Source organism: Oreochromis niloticus, linkage group LG18 (assembly GCF_001858045.2).
Source record: "Oreochromis niloticus isolate F11D_XX linkage group LG18, O_niloticus_UMD_NMBU, whole genome shotgun sequence".
NCBI lineage: Eukaryota > Metazoa > Chordata > Actinopteri > Cichliformes > Cichlidae > Oreochromis > Oreochromis niloticus.
The window spans coordinates 1,659,632-1,675,684 of NC_031982.2; the positions used below are offsets into that span (position 1 = coordinate 1,659,632).

The 16,053-nt window shown below is 42.4% G+C and overlaps 1 protein-coding gene and 1 long non-coding RNA gene across 8 annotated transcripts in view; one reads left to right on the plus strand and one right to left on the minus strand.

Moving 5' to 3' along the window:
- LOC100707490 (uncharacterized) overlaps positions 1-16,053 on the plus strand; it is a 37,665-nt gene that overhangs the window by 7,179 nt on the left and 14,433 nt on the right. The window contains exon 2 of one of the 7 annotated variants that reach the window (XM_025900494.1): positions 10,353-10,406. The exons of the other annotated variants lie outside the window; for them this stretch is intronic. Within the exon in view, the coding sequence (XP_025756279.1) occupies positions 10,398-10,406 (9 nt within the window). The 5' untranslated portion in view covers positions 10,353-10,397. The remainder of the gene's footprint in view (positions 1-10,352; positions 10,407-16,053) is intronic. 7 annotated transcript variants of the gene reach the window in all.
- Positions 9,294-16,042, minus strand: LOC109195698 (uncharacterized). Its single transcript, XR_002057257.2, has 5 exons — positions 14,014-16,042; positions 10,118-10,260; positions 9,790-10,000; positions 9,550-9,683; positions 9,294-9,443 (listed from the first exon to the last, which is right to left on the minus strand). It is a non-coding gene; the product is annotated as an uncharacterized LOC109195698 (long non-coding RNA).

Genomic DNA, 16,053 nt, shown 5'->3' on the forward strand with positions numbered 1-16,053 from the left:
CGGACCTGGCACCCATAATGTGGTGGTGCACCATCTTGCTGGAAAAACTCAGGGAACGTGCCAGCTTCAGTGCATAAAGAGGGAAACACATCATCATGTAGCAATTTCAAATATCCAGTGGCCTTGAGGTTTCCATTGATGAAGAATGGACCCACTATCGTTGTACCCCATACACCACACCAAAGGGATCCATCCAATGTGGGTTAGTGTCAGACCAATAGCGGTGGTTTTGTTTGTTAACTTCACCATTCACATAAAAGTTTGCCTCATCACTGAACAAAATCTTCTGCGTGAACTGAGGGTCCTGTTCCAGTTTTTGTTTTGCCCATTCTGCAAATTCTGTGCGCCGATCTGGGTCATCCTCGTTGAGATGCTGCAGTAGCTGGAGTTTGTAAGGGTGCCATTTGTGAGTAGCTAATATCTGCCAAAGGGATGTTCGACTAATGCCACTCTCCAGTGACATGCGGCGCGTGCTACGCTGTGGGCTCTTGCTGAATGAAGCTAGGACAGCCACTGATGTTTCTTCATTAGTGAGTTTTCTTGCATCCACATTTTGGCAAAACCAACACTGAACCAGTTTCACGAAACTTAGCAAGCAGTTTGCTAACTGTAGCATGGGAGATGGGTGGTCTCGTAGGGTGTCTTGCATTGAAATCTGCTGCAATGACCCGGTTACTGCATTCACCAGATATCAACACGATTTCGATCCGCTCCTCACGTGTTAACCTCTTCGACATGTCAATGGCTGTGAACAAAGAGAAACTTGTAAATAACTCATGAAAGAATAACGTTACGTTGAAACCAAGCACACCATTGTTTTTCTTGTGACATTACCAATAAGTTTGATGTGTCACATGGCCCTCTTCCTATTGAAAAAACAAAAGTTGTATCCAAGATGGCCGACTTCTAAATGGCCACCATGGTCACCACCCATCTTGAGGAGTTTGCCCCCTCACATATACTAATGTGCCACAAACAGGACTTTAATATCACCAGCCATTCACATTTTATTACGGTGTATCCATATAAATGGCCCACCCTGTATAACTAAAAAGATTTATAACACCCTCTCTGATCTTAGAATGGATAACTCTAACAAAATCAAGAGCCAATGGGAATCAGATGTAGGTGTTATAGATGCTGAAGCTTGGGATGAGTTGTGTTGTCGACCTTTTAAAGCCTTGGCATCCAATTCTATTTGGGAGAGGCAGTTTAAACTTATACATAGGCTTTATATTACACCTGAGAAGAGGCACAGAATGTTTCCAGCTTTGTCAAATCTCTGTAACAAATGTCAGTCTGCTGTTGGTTCTTTTTTTCATTGTCTGTGGAGCTGTCCTGTTATCCTACAGTTTTGGAGATCACTCATAGACAAGCTATGCATTATATTTAATTGCCGACTGCATCTGGGTCCAAGGACTTGCTTGTTAGGACTAAATGATGAGCTACCTGCCAACTTCCGCAGCAAAGCTGTCCTTCACATATTGTTACACTATGCTCCAAAGTGCATTATGGTACTGTGGATTTCTGATAAGGCTCCATCTATCAACCAGTGGCTACAGACTAGGGCTGCACGATTTTGCATAAAATGAGAATCACGATTTTTTTGCTTAGAATTGAGATCACGATTCTCTCACGATTTTCTTTTCCAGTATAAATATTTATTGCACTTATTAACTGCACATCAACTTCGTAACAGTTGAGACTGAACATAAAAACAATAAATGAACATAAAAACAATAAATGTCTCACATTTTGTCGTTGCCGCAAAATGTTGTACTGCTTGTAATTCCGTCTCCACCGTTGCTCGACACTGCGTGTATAGAGCAGGTAGTGCAACATTTGAAAAATAGTTGCGGGACGGCACTGTGTAGCGTTTGTCTAGGGTGTTGATCATTTTCCTAAATCCCTCGTTTTGCACAGTGTTGATGGGAGCCATATCTTTGGTCAGGTGATACGTGATAGCCTCCGTAATTTCTTTGTGCCTGCGGGAGTTCGACGTCTATGGGGAAGCGCTGTATAAGGTTCCCGTTATTGATGTGGTTGACCGGGACGGATTTTCTCCTGTCACTTTCTTGGCCTTTACAGCTTCGTCATCTCTCACGTGCTCTCCGTTGTTTTTTCCCTGCCAGCTGGCTTCGGTATTACGTGGTATAAGGCTCCGCCCTTGTCATTTGTTGAGCAGGAAGAGTGAGCGCTTGTTTTCATGCAGATTATGTCCCGGATCAAAATGCAGTACAATCGTCATCTTTTTTTTTTTTAAATCGTTGTCATTTGGAAATGAGATCGCACATAAGTATGAATTGAGATCGCGATTTTCTAACGAGTAATTGTGCAGCCCTGCTACAGACTGTGATAAGTATTGTGCCAGTGGAAGCCCTCTCTACAGCGCTTAATGGACAAACCTTTTCTTTTCTACCGCACATGGGATGGTAGAAATAAATTAAATAAATAATAAATAAATAAAATTTTATTTATATAGCACCTTTCTAGACAGAATCACAAAGTGCTGCACATAAGATAAACAAATAATAAAAAGGTAAAACAGACAATATAAAACAGGCAAAAATTTAACCAAAAACAGTTTTAAAAAGGTGAGTTTTGAGTTGTTTTTTAAAAACAACTACCGAGTCCACAGTTCTTAATGTAAGTATCCACAGTCTCGGGGCCACAGTGGCAAAAGCTCTATCACCCTTAGTTCTCATCTTAGTCTGTTTTATAGCAAGTAAGCCCTGATCAGATGACCTCAGGGACCTGCTAGGGACATAGGGCTGTAGCAGATCAGAGATGTAGGCTGGTGCCAGTCCATGCAGGGCTCTAAATGTCAAGACCAGGATCTTAAAATGTACTCTAAATTCAACAGGAAGCCAGTGTAGCTGAAATAGCAATGGCGTCGCATGTGAATACTTGGAGGATTTTGTCAACAGCCTAGCTGCAGCGTTTTGCATAACCTGCAGACGATCCAGAGAACCTTTGCTTAGACACATAAACAAAGAGTTACAATAGTCCAAGCGTGAGGAAATAAATGCATGTATAGCTTTCTCCAGTTCAGGGCGAGGTAAAATAGGGCTTAACTTAGCCACATTTCTTAAATGATAAAAACAAGACCGAACCAGAGATTTCACATGCCCATCCAATGTGAGAGTCGAGTCAAAAGTGACACCTAAATTCTTGATAGAGGATTTAACATACACTGAAGGAGGACCAAGGGCTTTTACTATCTGGGATAAAAATCTGTCCAGAGCACATATTCAGTTTTCCCCTTGTTGAGTTGGAGGAAATTTGCAGCCATCCAACATTTGATGGAATCTAAGCAGTCATTTAGAAGCTGAAGCTTAGATAAATCCTGGGGCTTAAAAGAGATGTACAACTGAATATCATCAGCATAACAGTGATAAGAAATGTCCTCAAAAGAGCCCATTGTATGCTGGAGGGGGAGAAGATATATTAAGAACAATAAAGGCCCCAAAACTGAACCCTGAGGGACACCACAAGTAAGGGAGGTAGAGGATGACCTAAAATCGGAGACCTAAAATCCTATAATGGGCTCTTTTGGCCCATCTGGAGACTCCGTCCGCTCAGAGGTTGAAATCGGGCTTACGGGATTTAGCCTGGCAACAAAGGGACGATTGTTAGTGTTGGAGTCAAATTGTTAAATGTTGCCATTATTATACTTAAATTTGTAAGTCTTGGTTCAAGCTATATGATCAAAGACATTCCTTTGTTTCTGACTGTCTCCCCAGCCTGTTGAATGGTAGGGGAGGCTGTAGTGTTTTATTATAGGCACATCCTATGTGAAGGTTCTGTTTTCTTGTTTAGTAAACTTCCTGCCTTTATGACCCTTTGGTGAGCAGGAGGTCACACAAACACACCCCCAAACACACACGCACACACTCATGTGCACATGAATACACATACACACTCAATGCCTTGGGTTATGATGCACCATAGGGGTTTTTTACAATGGGTGTTTTTGTAAACTGTGTGTCACAGAATAAAAGGCTGTAGGGGAAGCTCTTTCTTCGAAGTGGTCTGAGACCGAGGGCAGAAGGGCTGCTCTGAGATCCTTCCCTTGCTAGCATGTGAAAAATCGATTGATCGCTGTTCGTCTTGCTTCGTTAATGGGAATAAGTGTCTAAACCAGCGAGGCCTGTGGAAGCGCAGAGCCAACAGTTAGCCTTTTTCATTGTTTATCACTGTTGCTATTCTTTTTTCTTTTTTTTCTTGACTCCCACGACCTCCATACATCTAGGTACATCTCTGTCCTGTGTATGTATATGTTCGTGACTGTTGTTTTCCTGCTTTGCAATTAAAAGTTCAATAAAAAAAAAAGTGCAGCACTTTAATGTGTTTATTCTTTTTAGCTGATAGTCTGTGGGACCCAGGAAGACCATACACCTGCATCTCTACCCAAAAGAAAGACATGAATGTGGTGCGGCCATCTTGAAACAGCATAGCAAGAAAACATCAACTTCTATTTACTAGCATAAAAACATAAAATTAACCAAGCAGTAACATAACACTCCCCGCCTGGGATTATAACAAGCCCACATTAAATTGTCAGTCACTAAACTTTTCGAGGTACAACAGCAAAACTACTTCTGTTACTGGACGAGAGAAAGTCTTCTTATTGCCTGAGTGGGAAGTAGTTACTTCGACTTTCCTGACAAGTCCATCTTTCCCTGGTAAAGTCTTGGTTATGATAGACATGGGCCATTCGCTCCTCTTCACCTGAATGTCTTTGAGCAGAACGATGTCCCCTTCCTTGAGACTTTGTTTCTTGTCTTGCCATTTGTGTCGCAGCTGAAGAGTATGAAGGTATTCCCGTCTCCCTTTGGACCAGAACATGTCAGCGAGACTTTCTACTCTTTTCCATTGTTCTTTCAGAAGTATTCCCTTTCCAAAGTCACCAGGGGGTGGCGTTGCTGAGTCTGGTTTCTTTGTGAGCAGCATTGACGGCATGAGGATGAGAGGTGACTCAGGATCAGTGGACATGGGAATAAGAGGGCGAGCATTCATGATGGCACAGACTTCTGCCATGAATGTTGACAACAGTTCATGTGTTAGTAGTGCTCTTTTGCAGTCCTGTAACATAGGGTCAAGGATACACCTGGCAATCCCAATCATTCGCTCTCAGGCACCGCCCATATGGGATGGATGTGGTGGACCCTGTTATACACATACACATAAAATCTTCGTGACTGCTTGTGGATGTAGCCCAGCACGACTTTACTGTCAGTGTAGTACTCAATGGCGTCAAACGTAATGTCTATTGCTGCTACTATCAGCTCCGCAACTTCAACTGCAAGCACTGCGGCACATAACTCTAGCCTTGGAACCGTGAGGCCGGCTTGAGGAGCTAACTTTGTTTTTCCAAACACAAAGCCAACTTCTGTTTGGTTTGAAGTGGACAGTTTCTCTGAGTAAGTTCTCTGAGTATCAGCCTCCCTTGAATTGTGATTGGAGCGAGAAACCCTAGGGGGTCGTAGAGACTATTGACAGTAGAGAGGACTCCTCTACGCGTGAAGGCTTTTTGCTCGTTGTCAACTTTGAATGTGAAAATGTCTGTGTTAACATTCCACAGCAGCCCTAAACTGCATTGCACTGGCAAGTCTTGAGCGCACAGGTCCAAGTTTCCAATATTTTTTAGTCTGAGATTTGAGGAAGCGAGAGCCTGTTGGGCTTGTTGGAGAACTGGTATAGCCATTTCTTCAGTAGAAAATGACTTGAGAGCATCATCGACGTAGAAATCTCGCTCAATGAATGTCCGCACCTCACTCCCAAAATCTAGCTCACCAGTCGCTGCTGCTTTCTTCAGCCCATATATGGCGACAGAGGGGGAGGGACTGTTCCCAAAAATGTGCACCCGCATGCAATACTCTACAACTTCAGATGACATGTCGTTATCTTTGTACCACAAGAAGCGGAGAATGTTTCTGTGGCGCTCTTTGACAACAAAACAGTGGAACATCTGTTCAGTGTCGGCCGTTATGGCCACCTGCTCCTTTCAGAATCTTATTAACACCCCAACAAGACTGTTGTTGAAGTCAGGGCCTGTTAGCAACACGTCGTTGAGAGAGACTCCTTCATATGGGGCGCTTGAGTCGAACACAACCCTAATTTTGGCAGGTTTCTTTGGATGATAAACTCCAAACAAAGGGAGGTACCAGCACTCCTGATTCTGACTGAGAGCTGGTGCCACTTCATGTCCTCTGGTAAGCATGTTCTCCATAAACTCCAGAAAGTGTGTTTTCATTTCAGGTCGTTTTTCAAGAGTGCACCAGAGTGACATGAGGCAATCGTAGGCCAGTTGTCTGTTGTTGGGGAGCCGTTGCTGTGGCCATCAGAAAGTCAGAGGACCAACCCAGCTATTGTCACTGCCCTGATAGAACTCTGAGTCCATTATTTGGAGAAACTGCATATCCTCAACTGATGGTGCAAGTCTGTGATCATCCGCTGTGCGTGTGAAAACCTGCTGACCAATGCTGTCCACATTACATCCTGACACATGAAAGCTTGAGGGGCTGTGACTGCGCTCAAGAGCTTTTGTGAATATCTCTTTAACAGTTATTTGACTGTTGCATGGCAGAAAATGCTTGCACGTCCTTTTCTCCGGTATGAAAGTCTTATAGCTATTCACGTGTGGGGGGTCTGTGCACTCGATCAAGACAGATGTCACCTACCACGACCCAACCCATGTCGAGTCTCTGAGCAAATGGGGCGTCATCTGGGCCATTTATTTGCTCACAGACTTTGTGGACTCAAAGCATGTCTCGTCCCAGCAGTAGTAGTATGTTGGCGTTTGGGTCTAATGGCGGGATCAAGTTAGCAATCTTTCGTAGATGGGCGTGGTGATAGGCAGTTTCCAGAGTTGGTATCTCAGAGCGGTTATCTGGAATGTTGTTACATTCGAGGAGTGCTGGAAGAGGAAGACTTGCCTTTCCATTCACTGACTCTACTATAAAGCCAGAAGCACTTCTTCCTGATACTCCTGTGAGTCCGGCACACGTCTTTAACATGTAGGGGTGACTCTCTCCTTGGATCTGAAAAACATCAAAGAACTGGGAACGTGTCAACGATCAATTGCTCTGATCGTCCAAGATTGCATACATTTTCTTTGTTTGCTATCTGTGTCCAGTGGGATACAAATTCACTAGTGTGATTTTTGAACATTCTCTGGCATTCACTCCTTCTCCACACACCTCAGTAGACCAAGACGTGACTTCTTGGGTGTCTGCTTTGTCACTTTCCCTGCCTTGCTGTGAAGGCGGGGACAATTTAGACTCCATGTCCATGCACACATTTTGTAAACATATACAACTAATTATCTAAAAATGCAGCCAATGCACCTGCGTTTTTTGGGGGTGGGGGTTTGTACAACCACTTAAAAATATTACTAAAACTAAAATGAGACAACAATCAGGTGTCGCAATAAGATGCCCCACAAATGATGTGTGCCAGTAAAAAATATTGTTGGTCCACCAAAAGACAGAGGAGAACAGCACAGGGATAAACCTGCAGGCCTGACAACAGCAGGTGTATCACTCCGCTGGGTTTCTACTTGGTGACAGTGTTTACACTGCAATGTGCCTTTGTGACATCATTAGTGCCCTCACACAAAACAAAACAACAACTACACAACACACTAACTACACACTCCTAAATGTCGCAAATCTCCCACATCTAAAAACTCTCTCTCTCGCTCTTTCTGTCTGGCTGCCGCTGCTGTCACTCCCAAAACTGTGCCCTCTTCCTAAACAACCAAATCCCATGTGTTGACTTTTTTTTTTTAAAATTGGTCGACATGGTACATTTTTCCACCAATAGGAAAGAGGTGACTTTTTTCCCCTTTCTTTACTGTTTTCGCGCTGTCCTTAGAAAACGCTTTTTTTTTAAACACACACAAACACACACAAAGAAAATGTGACGACAGTATTTAGAAAAAAGCATGGCTTATATATGTTTTTTTATCATAACTGTGGATTTACTGGCCTGTAATGAAACTTTAAAAACTGGTGTATACTTTGAAGTCCAAACTTTCAACACAGGCTGAAAGACTCAATGTGGCTGCAGCTTGTTGCTGTGTCAACTTAAATCAGTCATGTGATTTGGAGGTGCAGCGTGTCCATGGACCCCAGAGGGTTAATAACACTCACCTTCATTCCAGTTCAACCAACCACCTGTGTGAAATCTGAAATTCCCATGGTGTCGTTCAAAATGTGCTCTGGCACAATCATAAGCATTGCTTACTACTGACAACAAGAAAAAAGTGCTATGGGCTGAACCATTTGATAATGGTGGAGGGGGGAACACTATGCAATATATTCAGTTTTAGCATTTATATTCACTGTTAACTGTAACTACGCTCAAAGTGTTAATGCTATCTTATTTTAATAAACAACACTGTCATATGCAAAACTAGGGTGGCACTTGGGGTGGCAAGGGATCATTTTAGGGTAACACTTGCCACCCCATGCCACCCTTCTAGAGCCGCCCCTGCAGTTGACAATATTCCTTCACGCATTGAATCAAATAAACTTTAACCCAGCCACATTAGCTTCTTTGAAATTGAGACTATGGTTAACCCCTCATTGGCCTGCTTGAGACATCCTCTTAATATAAGGATTAAGATGTTTGTCATGTTTTTCACAGTTAAAACTAGTGTGTCCTCCTCCTAGCTGGGTTGAAGCGATCTTCAACTTCAGCTTGTCAATCAATCAAAGACCCAGACAGAAGTTTCATTCATTTGAAAGCCTGATTCTTAGCCTTGACCACCCTAGTAGGAAAATTTAAAAAACAGTTTTATTTGTAATTATCTATCGTCCACCTGGGCCTTACACAGAGTTTCTGTCTGATTTCTCAGACTTTTTATCTGATTTAGTGCTCAGCTCAGATAAAATAATTATTGTGGGTGATTTTAACATCCATGTAGATGCTAAAAATCTACATGGATGGACAGTATTTAATCTGTTATTAAGCGTGTACAAAGTAATGACATTGATATCCCTGCCAACTGGATCAAAGAGGAAACAGCAGGTCAGGTTGAGTGAGCATTTATTAAGACAAAGTAATCTGGAACATGAATAATTATTCATGGCCCCTGATCGTGGCTCAAGAGTTGGGAGTTCGCCTTGTAATCGGAAGGTTGCCGGTTCGAGCCCCGGCTCGGACAGTCTCGGTCGTTGTGTCCTTGGGCAAGGCACTTCACCTACCGCCTACTGGTGTTGGCCACAAGGGCCGATGGTGCGATATGGCACTGGTTTCAAAAGTCACTGACCACAGACGTCTTCGAATTGTACGAAGTGAAACATTCAAAATATCAGCCATCTGAGGTGCAGTGAATCCACATGACTTCAGGAATGAAAGCTGTTCCCGAGTGATACGGTAAAGGGATCTACCTCTACCTCTGTTGAAAACCACTGGTGCCTGGTATCCAAAACAGCCTGAAAATATATAAGCGTTTGGTGTATTTGGAAAATAGGTTAAGACAGAGTCATAATTTATTTCACACTTTTGATGAGTCAAGGAATCGACACAATATGTGCTTACCTTGTTGGCCATGCTGAGTAGGCAGTTCGACCTCCTGAATCAATTCAGCCAAGTCATGCAGAAGTTGATCTGCCGCAGTTACATTGATCAGTCTTCCTCTTGCCCACCGAAGGCTTCTCTGCATTGTCTCCAACCTCAAAGATATCAAAAAATTACTTCTTAATTCATGTTATATTTTCAGGCCATATTCCCCTTAAACATTTTAAATGTTAAATGTTTTCGATCTTGCTTTGATCATACCTCCTTAACGCTAACTGTAGCACATCTGGCCCAACATCGTCCATCAGCAGCCGCCGTGTACAGTCATTAAGAATGTTCTTGCACCTTGAGATGAAAATCCTCCAGGCCATACTTTGTAATGGTCTGGTTGAGTCACAACTATTTTTCCACAGTGCCTGCTCTACTCGGGGTGCTGGCTGCTCTACTTCATCGCTCCTCTGAGGATCACCACCTGAGACAAATTAAGCCAGCTGTATTTAAGACCACCGTTCACAACCAGTCTTTGCCATATTATCTGTTAACCTATGTTAGTTATTGGCCTCACGTTGCTCAAAGCTCTAGTACTTACCTCTCTGTTCATGTCTTCTTAGTTACTTCCTGGACAACCTTTCACACTCGCAATAGCCTCACTCCCCTGGACACGGATCTCCATTTGCTCCTCAACAGCTGATAACCTCTCACTCTTTTTTATCCATTCGTGCATTACTCCACCTGCAAACAAATAAGACTGTTCAGACTGCCTATTTGGATCTTTTCTGAACTTCTTCCAAGACCCTCCTGACTCTGCTTTCCCTCTCTTGCAGTACCTGTAGAGGCTATGCCTACACTTGAAGCCACTGAAGGGTTTGATGGCAGGGGTGAGGCAATGTAACTGTTATGAATTAAACTTGTAACAGCCCAACTCAAGCTATACTTGTCTTGTACGGTTAAGATTGTTTTTGTATTCATCAGTTTTATTTGCTTCTCTTTATCCAATGTCATTTATCATAACAGCGCAGAGTTTACAAACTGCTTGTTCTGACCAAAAACACCTGGCTTGAGTTACATTTATCTTCAATACATTTCCATAAACACACCATACATAAAAACACAAAAGGTGACCCGTAGCGGCACACATAAGGTAACAACACAAAAATGGGTCCCACAGTGCCGCTCCACCATCAACTCTCACACCACTGTTTCACTTGCCAAGCTCCGGCAGCCACAGATCATGTTACTGTTCCCCCTAGTATGAACTACCGTAGTCCATGTTCATAGCATTTTGCTCCTAGTTGTAGAACTCAAAGTTAACATTCACGCATTCTAGCCTTGTTTTTAATTTTACCTTTTGCATCACATACACATACTTGTCTGTTTTTTCTATTTTATTACTATATTTATATTTATATTGTACAGCACTTTGGTCTAACAGGTGTGTTTGTAAAGTGCTATATAAATAAATGATGATGATGGTTATGATGTAAAGAACGTTTTCTGTTAACTTCACTCTGAGCCTGCGCTCGAATCTGCTCCTGAGTACACTTCATGTTTCTCGTTGTTTAAGGAAGAGAGTTCGATTATAGTCTTAGTCATTTACAGTGATACGACAGTTGTAGGACATACCCTGCTTGCTGGTGTTTTTTCGTAGACAAACTTGGACTGTATTAGAAATCTATACATTACTGTGATCCTACAAAGACAAAAATTTAAATTATTACTTTCAACAGGTTTATATATTTAAATAAATCAAAAATTCCATGTTAGTCTTATGAAAAATGTGACTGAGCACTTTTGGAAACACTCTGTCATCACTGTAAGTACTGAGACTGTGAACATTTACAGGGAGTGCAGAATTATTAGGCAAATGAGTATTTTGTCCACATCATCCTCTTCATGCATGTTGTCTTACTCCAAGCTGTATAGGCTCGAAAGCCTACTACCAATTAAACATATTAGGTGATGTGCATCTCTGTAATGAGAAGGGGTGTGGTCTAATGACATCAACACCCTATATCAGGTGTGCATAATTATTAGGCAACTTCCTTTCCTTTGGCAAAATGGGTCAAAAGAAGGACTTGACAGGCTCAGAAAAGTCAAAAATAGTGAGATATCTTGCAGAGGGATGCAGCAGTCTTAAAATTGCAAAGCTTCTGAAGCGTGATCATCGAACAATCAAGCGTTTCATTCAAAATAGTCAACAGGGTCGCAAGAAGCGTGTGGAAAAACCAAGGCGCAAAATAACTGCCCATGAACTGAGAAAAGTCAAGCGTGCAGCTGCCAAGATGCCACTTGCCACCAGTTTGGCCATATTTCAGAGCTGCAACATCACTGGAGTGCCCAAAAGCACAAGGTGTGCAATACTCAGAGACATGGCCAAGGTAAGAAAGGCTGAAAGACAACCACCACTGAACAAGACACACAAGCTGAAACGTCAAGACTGGGCCAAGAAATATCTCAAGACTGATTTTTCTAAGGTTTTATGGACTGATGAAATGAGAGTGAGTCTTGATGGGCCAGATGGATGGGCCCGTGGCTGGATTGGTAAAGGGCAGAGAGCTCCAGTCCGACTCAGACGCCAGCAAGGTGGAGGTGGAGTACTGGTTTGGGCCGGTATCATCAAAGATGAGCTTGTGGGGCCTTTTCGGGTTGAGGATGGAGTCAAGCTCAACTCCCAGTCCTACTGCCAGTTTCTGGAAGACACCTTCTTCAAGCAGTGGTACAGGAAGAAGTCTGCATCCTTCAAGAAAAACATGATTTTCATGCAGGACAATGCTCCATCACACGCGTCCAAGTACTCCACAGCGTGGCTGGCAAGAAAGGGTATAAAAGAAGAAAAACTAATGACATGGCCTCCTTGTTCACCTGATCTGAACCCCATTGAGAACCTGTGGTCCATCATCAAATGTGAGATTTACAAGGAGGGAAAACAGTACACCTCTCTGAACAGTGTCTGGGAGGCTGTGGTTGCTGCTGCACGCAATGTTGATGGTGAACAGATCAAAACACTGACAGAATCCATGGATGGCAGGCTTTTGAGTGTCCTTGCAAAGAAAGGTGGCTATATTGGTCGCTGATTTGTTTTTGTTTTGTTTTTGAATGTCAGAAATGTATATTTGTGAATGTGGAGATGTTATATTGGTTTCACTGGTAAAAATAAATCATTGAAATGGGTATATATTTGTTTTTTGTTAAGTTGCCTAATAATTGTGCACAGTAATAGTCACCTGCACACACAGATATCCCCCTAAAATAGCTAAAACTACAAACAAACTAAAAACTACTTCCAAAAACATTCAGCTTTGATATTAATGAGTTTTTTGGGTTCATTGAGAACATGGTTGTTGTTCAATAATAAAATTATTCCTCAAAAATACAACTTGCCTAATAATTCTGCACTCCCTGTACAGAATGTTCCCATCTATGTTATTCATCTTTTTTTTATTTTAAATGCTGTCATTAGTTTTTATTTTTTTCCAACTTATTAACAAAATGAACATGGTCTACATTGTTTTGTTCACTTGAATAAAATGACATTTTTGTATCGTACTCTGGGTTCTTGAAGACCACGCTGTCTTTTAACTTTATTCTTTATTTTCTGCATATACTGTTCTTTATTCATTTCTTTACTCTTTGAGGCTGTTCTCCTGCCATTCTGTGTTCCTAGTGCAAAGTCTGCATTTCTGTGTCCTATCTTTAGTTGGTTACTGCTTTATATTGTTGACCTCTAGTCTTTTGTGCACTTGCTTTTGCTTCCGCTGGTCATACTTGTTTGATTCAATTCACCTGTGTCTTGTTTCTCCCAGCTGCGTCCTCTCTCCCTAATCAATATTATTATCTCTCTTCACTGCGGATTTCCCGCACTCATATTTAAGGTCAGTTTTCAGTTAATGTATTTTGTCTTTCAGTCTGCAGTGTCGGGTTTACTGACTGCTTAACAGTCTCATTTGCCTCTTTGTATACCCCACTGTATTACTAAATCCTGGTATTGTAGATACAACTATACATGCGTTTAAAAAGGCACATGCGTGCTTATAAGGATCGACATCAAAAGCTGAAAGTTCGGAACATCTGTCACGATCTAATTCAGATGAGTTTACTGAAATTGCAACTTGGTGTTGCACTATGACTTCATGGTTTGACAGCCTGTTAATCCTGCTTACTAGAAAAAGGCTCTTGGGATAATTACTCGGCTGTAGAGTTAAATAACTAAGTTTCTCCCATTGAACATATTGTATTATATGCAGCACTTACGCACAACCATACCGGAAAATCAATGCGCAATTACGTGGCTCTAATATTAGAGCCACGTAATCAATGGTGGCCGAGGTGACGGCCACCATATAACAAAAGTATGAAACGAAAATGTGTTCTTTGTTGCTGGACTGTAAGATGAAAGTAGACACAGTTTCGGGCTCTGAAACTGTAAATTAATGAGTTTTTTACTGTACTGGAAATAAGAATAAAAGAAAATGTATTCATTCTTACCTTATACTAATCGTGGTGAAGGCCAGTGCAGTGCAGGAACGTATATGCCTTCTCCGGTGAATTCCGCTGAGAGTAAACGTAATGTCCCGCTCTACTGTACAAAACTTGTGAATGGTTACCTGGAGGGATGTACCACTGTGAGAGGGGTGCTACGGAATAGTCCAAGTGATCGCTGCTTTAATTTCACGGTCAACTATACATAAATTGCACGTCGACATGAAATAAAAAGCATTCTGTCATTTATTTGCTTGATTATGCCCTCCGCGAACCATCTCTGCACTGCGTGGGTGATTGGTGGCTCCGTGCACACTAAGTGCTGCACACAGGGAAAAAGCGCACTAGATTACGATCAGATCTTCCCTGGGCAGGGGGAGGTAATGAACTGTATGCCACTTTTTCATTGGCATACATTAAGTACAATGTTTTATTGCCTACGGTGGGGCAGGTCACATACTGGGTGAAGGTGGGCAGTGTGGAGTCCAGCGAGACATGATTAAAGTCCCCTGATATTAGAAGAAGAGCTCTCGGAGATTGCGTCTGCAGTCTGGGGACCACAGAGAGTCACAGGCTGCCTCCATGGATGCTAACGGCTAATAGCTCAATGTCTCTGTTGCAGAGTTGTTCTTTCACAGCAATGTGCCCAGGGATACCACAACTGTCTTTAACAAACACTGCCAGCCCCCCTCCTTTCCTCTCACCGCTGTCTCTCGTCTTGTCCGGCCGCAGCAGCTGGAAGCCGGGCAGCCTACTCACAGAGGGAGTACCGGGCAGTGTCGGGGTACTGCCATTGTGACCGGGTTAGCGTCATTAGCTCCTCAATCATATCAGGGAGCGATCTCACATTTACAGTGACTACAGGAAGGAGAGATGGTGTGTAAGGTGTCCTTCTCGGGAGACATCACCCCCGCCTCTTCCCTCACTAGGGACGTAGGGTCTGTCTGCCGGTAGCGCAGCGCTAACAGCTGATCCCTAACGTAAACAAAGGAGCCATGCACAGTGTCTAAATACGGGTGAAAAAAGAGAAGACAAAAGAAGAGAAAAGTCAACATAACTAGCACGGAGCGGTAATGCATGACGGCAGAATCTGATTGCTAAGACATAAGTTAAAGGTTAAGAGAAGTAAAGAGGAAAATAAGAAAGAAGCTCAGAAATGAGCAGAGCTAGCTCTGCTCATTACCTGTTAGCTGCCATAACAGGTAACACAGTTAAGGTTTCAGAAAAAGTATTCTGTCGTTTGTTTGCTTGATCATGCTTTAAACACATCAAAATGCATAGTGGGATTATAATACAAGTCAATACTGTGACAAGCACTGGTACTGAATAGGCAATCACTTAGCAGCAAGGTGAATCGGTGATGCATTAGTGTGGTCTGCACTTCCTCTTCTTTGATTGGGTGACATGAGTTGAAAGTAATTGGATGAGGGAACCATGGGGAGTGCCCTGCATAATTTCAATAAAACGCCGTTTTAAACGCCGTTACAGCTGGCACAGAACGCCGTAAAAAAATGCCGTTTTTATGCATCTTTGAACGGCGTTTTCTGCTGAGTGGCGGAAAAAACGGCGTTTCCGTCTGTCTTTGAACGCCGCTTTTTACATCACTCGGATGGTGCGTTCAGGGCGCCATGTGCGAGTCAGAAAAAACGGCGTTTGTCGAAACAGAACGCCGTTTTTTTCGGCGTTTTGAATAATTAAACGGCGTTTTTTATGCCATTTCTTAACCAAACGGGTTAGAAAAGTGGCGAATTTTGGCACTAATGGCTTGCCATACAAACTTGCTAACGGAAAATTGGTTAACGTCATTTTAAGGAGATTACCGCTGACAGTACAAATATATGTGCGTGTATAAAGTATTTGATTTCAATTTTCTTCTACTACTGTAACTATGGCTTAACAAGCTTCCTTAGTGTTCTTTTAAACTCTCACTCATGACTATTAGTTATACTGTTAACTATTTTAATATTAGGTTAATAAGGAAATAGGGAATAGGGATATATCGGGAAACCATATGGTATTGTTTAAATGAAGATGCAGATGTTCAAT